This window comes from Vigna radiata, unplaced genomic scaffold (genome assembly GCF_000741045.1).
Source record: "Vigna radiata var. radiata cultivar VC1973A unplaced genomic scaffold, Vradiata_ver6 scaffold_275, whole genome shotgun sequence".
NCBI classification, from domain to species: Eukaryota; Viridiplantae; Streptophyta; class Magnoliopsida; order Fabales; family Fabaceae; genus Vigna; species Vigna radiata.
In genome coordinates this window covers 137,407-146,019 of record NW_014543809.1, presented here as the reverse complement: position 1 = coordinate 146,019, position 8,613 = coordinate 137,407, and the positions used below count along the sequence as shown (strand labels likewise).

Sequence of the window (8,613 nt, the reverse complement as noted above, 5' to 3'; positions counted from 1 at the left end):
GCTTAAACCTTTTCAAAATATTTTTATTTGATTTTTTATATTTTTTTGTTTTTTTAATTTTTAATTTTTTTTTTATAACAAAAGAGTATAACAACAAATAATAATACAAAAGTCAAACAAAAATAATAATAAAAGTAAAGACAATAAAAAATAAAACAATCCAACAAGCCCAATAAGAGTGAGGTGCAGAAATTAAAAAACAGGGGTGCACAGCAAGGTTGAGACTACCAGGGGTGTAATTGTGAAGATTGGAGGTGCCACAAATACTTTGCTGACCAGGCCCAAGGCCTCTTTTCTTNTTTGTAGGAAATGGTGGTGTGAATAGCAAACGAGGGGTGCAGGGAAGAAACTCCAGCCCCAGCCAGGCCCAAAGCCTTATTTTTTGTTTGCAGAAATGGCAGAGGAGTGCGAACGGGAAAGCAAGGGGTGGCAGGCGGAAGGAATGCGGCCCAGAGCCAAGCCCAAAGCTTTCTAACCCTAGCAGAAACAATAGGGGTTCTGNAAATTTGCCCCCATTCTTATTCATACACTCAGACGCCCAAGCCTCTTTCGAGAGAGAAGNTGTGGGAGGTCGTCCCTGCCGCCGATGCGTGTCACCGTCACGGACCCTGCCGGTCACGGCGTCAAGCCTTCGTTGCAAGCGCTACCACTTCCCTCCGACAGCCACCGCACCGGGCCAGTCATTGCGAGCCAACAACCATGGCGTCGTCGGTGCCCACACCTAACGCCAGAGTCGTCGCAGGCCACGAAACCAAGCTCTCCTTCTTCTTCGCACGAACGCGACCAACTCGAGGGTCTCACCACCCTCGTCGCTTCCGCCGGGACTGGCTGTCAGTGCCCCATGCCCCTTTTGCTAGTGAAGTCGGACGCTGCCGTCGATCTCACCAATTCCACCTTCTCCACCTCTGAAGTCACAGCCTCCGAACAGGGCACGCCACTTCCTNCTGCTCCTATTTCATCTTCGTCTTGGATTCCGATGGAGATAAGGTTNTTGGCTCCGATTGACACAATCGAAGGGTGAAAGAAACACACCGTGGTGTTCCTCTGCGACTTTGCGTTCTGTATATTGTATATGTTATTGTGCGTGTGTGTATTGATGCAGATGGGGCATGTTGGGGAACTACTTTGGGTGATTTGGAAGAAAGATTGTTACGGTGTGTTTTGCAGTACCTCTGATTTCTTCTTTTTGCTCAGGACAGTGAATGGTTTTTTGAAGCAATGAGGATAAGGTGAATTGTAAAAGAACTGTTTTACTTTTGTGAAAGTTGCTGGAAATTGGTTCTTATTATTGGTGGTTNTTTTTTCTTCTGGTGGCTTTGTGCAGTGTAGGTTGAGGGTGAAGGTGTGAGTTTCTCTGTTTTTGTGTTATGGAATCAAGTTTCTGTAAAATGGAAGAGGTAGTGAGTGAGTGTGTGGGTCATGGTTCGTAACCGTGGGTGCGTGTTGAGTGATGGAGAGAAAAGGAGCGTGTGTGATGAATCTCTTGAGGGTANGTTTTTGATGGTGAGGATGAAGGTGGTGGAAAGGTGCCGCTGAACCATAACCGTTTTTCCTCTCCTTCCAATTTGCCCCTGCACATGTTCTTTTTTCTCATTTTTTCACTAAACCTTTTTCTTTTATTTCCCTCTCTTTTTTNCTTTTAGTTTTGATTTTTTTCATTTCTTTTATTCTCTCTTTTTTTCATTTTGCTTTTCTTTTTCTTTTTTTTTCTTTTTGCTTACTTTTTTTCTTCAAAATAATAAAATCAAACNAAAACTAAATCAAAATCCAATATTAAAATAAAAATTAATAAATAAAATAAAATCTAGAAATATGAAATTAAATCCAATAATAAAATAAAAACTAAATCAAATAGTAAAATAAAATAAAAATAAAATAAAACAAAAGCAAAAACAAGTCCCATTATTTAGTTGTCCGGACGAAATTGGGTGTTGACAGATCCAAAAATGACTTTTAAAAACATATTTCTATCTCAAAGAAGATAAGCAATGATGCAAATCACTCTTAAAATTCATTCAATTCAAAGGTGTGTACAAAGGAGACCCCAAGGTTACTTATATAGCCTTTAGGATGAATTAAGTGGAGAGTTTTAAGGGATGTGGGACTTGAAATGCTTCCTAAGCTTACCACCAACGTCCCAAGTGTATATTAGTCCTAGATTTCTTAAATCTTTCATTCTTAAAGGGTTTATAAGCTTCCTAGTAAGTCTAGAATTCAAAAGCTACAAACTATGCATGTTTACTTGCATTACAAGAAACAAAAGGAGAAAGCCTATTTTTTTTTTTTTTTAAGTCCAAGCTATGTGAAGACCCACATTGTTTGTACTATAAAGAAAAGAAGAGTTTATAAGCTTCTCTGCAACTAGAATTAACGAAAGAACAAAAGAGGCAAATATAAGCCAAGAAACATATTCTACTCTTTTTGTGCTTTTTTGTCACTCTTAAAACTCTTCATTGTTGCCCCATCTATGATCATATCATCTTAGGTAAGGGAGACCTCCTTTGTGACTGAGCGATTTTGGTTCTCTCTCGTTTACGAGAAGGAGGTTGATTATTGTGATGAGGACACTCATTTCTTCTTGATTGAGTGATTTAAGATGTTTTTATATCAACCACTCATATTCATGGTGTCAGATCTCGACTTAAAAGCGGGGAATGAAGTGTTTTTAGCCAAGTGGTCTAGCTTTTGATTCAAAACTTGCAATTGTTGTTGATTAGGTTGCAATTTTTTTTTTTGTGTTTGGTATAACAATTCCAAGTGAGTTTCTAATATGTTTCCATATGGGTTTTCATTGTGTTGATTGTTTGTTGATCCATATCCAATAAAAGAAACTTGATTTTTGGGTTTGGTTACACATTATGCACTTGCAAACATAGGAAAGTATTTACTTTAAATGATTTGATCAGATTGTCAATGTGTATCCAAACTCTAAATCAATACATGAAAGAAAATTCATCTATAAAGATTCTAACGTTCAAGTCAATAAAAACATTTCAAATGTATATATAAGCCAAAAATGATTATATGATAATATGTAAATACAATTCTTTTAGACTTGTTAAAAATACATAATACAGTACACTTTTAAACTTGTTAAAAATACATAATATAATAACAAATATATGATAAATAAATTTTGTTAATAACGAATGATTTCTGTTTATATAATCTAAGATATATACCCGACTATTATTTTTCATTTATTTTAAGGAAAATTAAAATTTAATTGGATCTCATACTCAAATTCTACTTTTATTGGATTGTTTTGAACCTAACGAATAATAACATATAACGGGGTGGATAAGTATATTTTTATTTTAAAATAAGTCAGAGTACCGATAAAAAAAAATGTCAGTTTACAGAATTACTATGACAACTCAGGAGCAACAAGAATACAATTATAGGTCAAAAAGTAAAAATGTTTCAATAAAAAATAGAAATAGTTCTATCGTGAACATTGCAACTATTATTAGAATGTATCGATAAAGTGAGTGAGTATATTGAACCTTGTGACAATTACCATTGATTAAAAATGAGAACGAGTCAGAGTGCCTACGAGAAATATCTATTTTGTTTTGTTTGAAATTTTTCACTTCAATACCTATGTATTGTTGTTATACCCATAAATCTATTTTTATTTTATATTTCAATTTAATAAAATTATATAAAAACGATTATTCATAAAAAATATCCACAAAATTAATTTTAAAGTATAATTTAAATAAAAACGTATAGGGTTAAATATGCTTTTAGTCCCTGAAGTTTCACTAATGTTTGGTTTTAGTCCCTGCATGAAACATTGATGGCATTTAGTCCTTATAGTTTTGAAACTGTTATAAATAGTCCCTAAATTTAAACGGCGTTAATTTTTAATTGATGTGACTAACGTCCAATGCCAAGTGTGATTTTATTCTCTCCACGTTTTCTTTTATTTTTTTATTCTAAATTTGCATTGAAGTCCCTAATTTATAAGATGTTTACACTTTAGCATCAACCCTGCAATTAGGGTTCAGAAGGGGCAACCATCTCACACACTGTTCTTCCCCTATTTTCTACCTTCTCACACACTGAAGACATGAAACAATAAATGAGAAGCAAAGCCAGAACAAAATTATCATCACGATGGTTCAATTTGAGAAGCATGTTATCGGCAGGAGGTGGCTAACTGTTGGTGGAGGCGGATTGACCAGAAGCGGTGGTGGCGCAACCGAGCACCTCGTCGTCGTCTTCGTCTCCCATATCGAAGGAGACGAGGCTTAGGGCATGCGAAATGTGCGAACAGAAATTGGATTGGCGAGGGAATGGAACAGATCTGAGTGACAACACCTAGTTTTGTTTCTTCAGTCACAAATTTGGAAGAGATCTGAGTGAAGAGGGTTTGTCTCCAAATTTGGAAGAGATCTGAGTGAAGAGGGTTTCGTCTCCCATACCTATTCGTTTGTTTGTGTGAAGATTTCTTATCTGGGATATCTCTCTTTAAAAATGTTTCTCTCTCTAAGAAAAAAAGGTCCATTCTTTCTTCTCCTAATTGTGTGAGTGTTCTTTGAGAGAGAAAGAGAGAGAAGGAAGAGTGGCTGGCCCAGCAGATCGAAATCTCTTTGTGAATGTTGGTTTTGTTTGTTTATTTTGGNTCCTTTATTGACTGTGATGAAANTGGAGAATTCCTTGGATTCTGTTGTTGGGGAGATTGTTACTCCAATTAACTCCGGCGCACAACTGTTTTCATTTTTAATTAGGCTTTGAATTTTGTTGATGGAAAGTTCTGATACTTAATTTTAGGCTTTCAAATGCTTCTTCAGGTTGTAAGCATCCACAACTGTGTTGGTTTAGATAATTGTTGTAGTGGATCTGCTTAATTGAATTTTGTCATTCATTTGTCCTGTGTTTGGTCCTTCAATCTTTATGCCTCTGAAGTTTGAATTGAAGTGAGGGACCTGTGTTCCCTAAATTAGGATGCAAGAAAATGGCACACAGTAGAAACAGAGAAAAGAAAAGAAAACAATCAAAGTGCAAACATAGAAGAAATTAAGCACTTCTCTGCAAATTTGAAATAAAAAGAAAACAAAACATGGCACAGAATAAATTCATAGCTGGCATGAAACGTGGATTGGCCGTTAGCCACGTGAAACAAAAATTAACGCCGTTTAAAATTAGGGATTATTTATAACAATTTCAAAACTATAAGGAATAAATGCCATCAATGTTTCATGCAGGGACTAAAACCAAAAATCAAAAAAAACTTCAGGGACTAAAAACATATTTAACCCAAACATATAAAACAATTTTTAGTGCATATAAATTTGATTTTTCTAAATATATAAATTTAAATAAGTTTAACCATGAAATGAGTTTTTTAAATTTAACCCTTTTAAAAATAACTTTTTAAATAAATAAATAAAAGTTTAAACAATTTTTTTTAAAATTAATATGTTTCTAACGAATAATTTTATTTTAATCACCTATTCTTTTAAATATTTAGATAAAAGCTTAGTAATAAAGATTTGCATGTAAACTTTTTTTTCATCCCAGAAAGTAATACTTTTGAGCATTTTTGTTGAAGTTTACATCCAAAAATGGATATTATCCTTTTTATATATTTTCTCAAAATAAATAATTTTTCATAAAATAAGTTAAATTCTTTTTAAAATAATAATTTGTATTTATTTTAATAAAAAAATTAATTGCTATAAAGGATATTTATTGACAAAATATTTTTTCCCTTTAAAAAGTTACCAATCTTTTCTTTTTCTCTAATTCTATCCATAATGATAAAAGTAGTTCTAATTGATTCTAACGTAAGTGATTATTTTAAAAATATTTATTAAAAGCACTTATTTAAATTTTAACGATCCATTATTTAACTCGTTTCAATGATTACCATTGTGAACATCACTCACTATCCGAATAGTTATTTAGCCCGTTTTAATAATTATTTTAACATATAATTGAGAAGACATAAAACCTCTGCAATCGAATTTAACATTGAAGCTCAAAAATCCGTATCAATATCAATGGAAAATATTTATTATTACACAAATCCAACCTTGCTCGTGCATAGGCCAGAAATAATGAGATATAATTAATGTGTTTTTGAGGTTTAAATGAGAAATATATTATAAAAATTAAAAAATATGATCACCAGAACAATACAAATAGAACCATGTAACCTGAATACCATAGATAATGAACTCACATATAAAGCCCCATCCTACATCCAGCAAACACCTAAAGTTAAAAACCACAAATCTTTTAACAAAAAAGTAATGAACAGATACATAATCACATGAACTGAACTATTAGAGGAAAAACAGAACTTTAAAACATCATGTTTAACTCTATATCAATTAACCTTGCACCATTCTATGTCACGCCAGTTATACGATTATACGATCTAAGCAAAGAGGTGCTATGATGAAATAATACAATGCCAGAAAGTTGAAAGAGAAAAATCAACATATCCACCGCAATTGAACATTTTGAAGTATACAGATAATGAGGTTGTCGGCAAAATATATTATAAACACTGAAATATTTGATCACTGGAACCACATTAATCGAACAACATAATTCTGAAAAACAATCCAAGTCCTCATGCAAACACTGTAAGATATTTAACACAGCTCGTGAATCATTCAAATGCAGAATTTACAGATTAGACCTGACATCGATTCTGTCTCGCACAAGATATGATGATATCTAGGCAGCATTACATCACCAATACCAATATCAATTTCAAAGGAATCAAACAAAATAAGGCAAGTTAATTCATTGCGAGTGAAAACGAAAAAAGTAATCACCGAGTACAATATAATTCTTGAGATGCTTAATGATGCAAGAATAAAATTGAGCATAATAACAGATCCATCAACCAGATCTTCAAATTCAAACAATCCCCAGAGCCACTGAAATCTTACAACGGTTGCTATACCAATACAAAGTACGGTTATTGATCATACCTTTAAAGTTGTTGATCCCAAATTTCAAGAAATCAAACAAATCACAGAATGGAATTAATAAAATTGTCAGATCTTGATCGATCAACAAATCACGTATGTAAAAAAAGGAAAACACAACAAAGTTCCATACATATACCGTGATAATTCTTATTATTCACCCTATGTATAATAAATTTTGTTCATACGGATAAAGGAATTTAAACAAAAATAAAATAAAATAAAAGAAACTACATTTCCACGTTCATTCCGCTAAGAGGCGCCGAAAATCGACGGATCGGGAGAGGGTATCAGATCTGAGGATTCAGGTAAGAGAGACACTACATTTCCACATTCTTGTCGTTTCAAGGCACCAAAAATCAACGGATCGGGAGTTTCAGATCTAAGGATTTCTCACTTAAACTCGCGCAGACACGGCTGGAACGGCAGTGGCCACAGCAGCGGGGCCGCGGAGGAAAGAGAGGAATCCGGTTGTCTGAGAGGCGTCCTGCTCGTCGAGGAACAGATCCTCAGGCACGCGGAAAGCACCGTGGAGGCAAACGGCGGCGACGCCGAGCATGAGAGCGGAGACGAGGACGGAGCCGACGCTGGTGAGGAACACGACGAAGACGGTGAGCCCGGAGAGGATAGCTAGCGTTTCGAAATCGGAGAACGTTCGGCCAAAGATGACGAGAGGCTGGTCGGAGGGGCGGAAGAGGTAAAGGAAGGTCCAGGAGGCGAGGAGGCCGGCAAGGAGGACAAGGGAGAAGGGATTGGTGAGGAGCGAGATCGCAAGGATCAGCGAAACGACAGCGTAGTAGTTCACGCGGAAGTAAGAGAAGTTCTTGCGAACTCGGAGTGTGGCTTCAGAGAACGATTCCGGTTTGGAGAAGGCGGAGCGGTCCGCGAGCTCCGCCCAAGGGCGCCGCTGGTCGAGGCCGTGGCGAAGGGAGGTGGATAGGTGATTGATGAAGGCGCGGAAGGCAGGGTTGTTGGCAGGAGCATCCGTCAACACCGCGCCGGGACCTCCTGCGGCGGCGGGTTGGGAGTTGGAGATTGGGAGAACGGGAGGCGCGGTGGTAGCCATGTGTTTAGAGAGAGAAAGAGAGGGAACTGGTTTTAATAGAGAGAGAGAGAGAGAGAGAGAGAGAATGTGAGAAGAAAGATAGAAGGTGTTTGTATTTATACTTTGTTTTGTTGCTTAGTGGTGAAGTTTAGGAACGCATCACCGACGAAAAACGCAATGGCGTTTGAGGTCCTTCGTCGTCAGTCACACGTCGTTTGCCAAACGCGTTTGTGGGAAGCGGCACGATATATAGTGCTGAAAGTGGGAATTACCCAAAGATTTTCATTTTTGTTACGTCAAAGTCTCACAAATTATGTGGTTTTCTTTCACCCTCTTTCGATAGATGCGGTTTCTTAGAATACTACCCGCAAATGCTTCATTTTATCGAGTGATTTTATTTTTAGGTTTAATTTCATAACTCTCATGTTAGCCTCAATCCTTCTTATGCTTGACTAGGAAACACACGTAAATTTGTGATTCCTAAATTTTATTATATTAAAAAAATACAATTTTAAGAAAATATATACTTTTATAAATAAATTTTAAAAATAGTATGTAATATTAATTTTTAATTGAAAAAGTTATGTAATAATTTTAAGTAAAAAATTATGCATT

General features: G+C 35.7%; 1 protein-coding gene across 1 annotated transcript; it reads right to left on the bottom strand.

Moving 5' to 3' along the window:
- Nucleotides 1-6,843: 6,843 nt before the first annotated feature.
- On the bottom strand, nucleotides 6,844-8,194 carry LOC106754864 (PRA1 family protein B4-like). The gene has a single exon (XM_014636933.2). The coding sequence runs from the start codon at nucleotides 8,017-8,019 to the stop codon at nucleotides 7,351-7,353; it is 669 nt and encodes a 222-aa protein (XP_014492419.1). The 5' UTR covers nucleotides 8,020-8,194; the 3' UTR covers nucleotides 6,844-7,350.
- Between the last annotated feature and the right edge of the window lie 419 nt (nucleotides 8,195-8,613).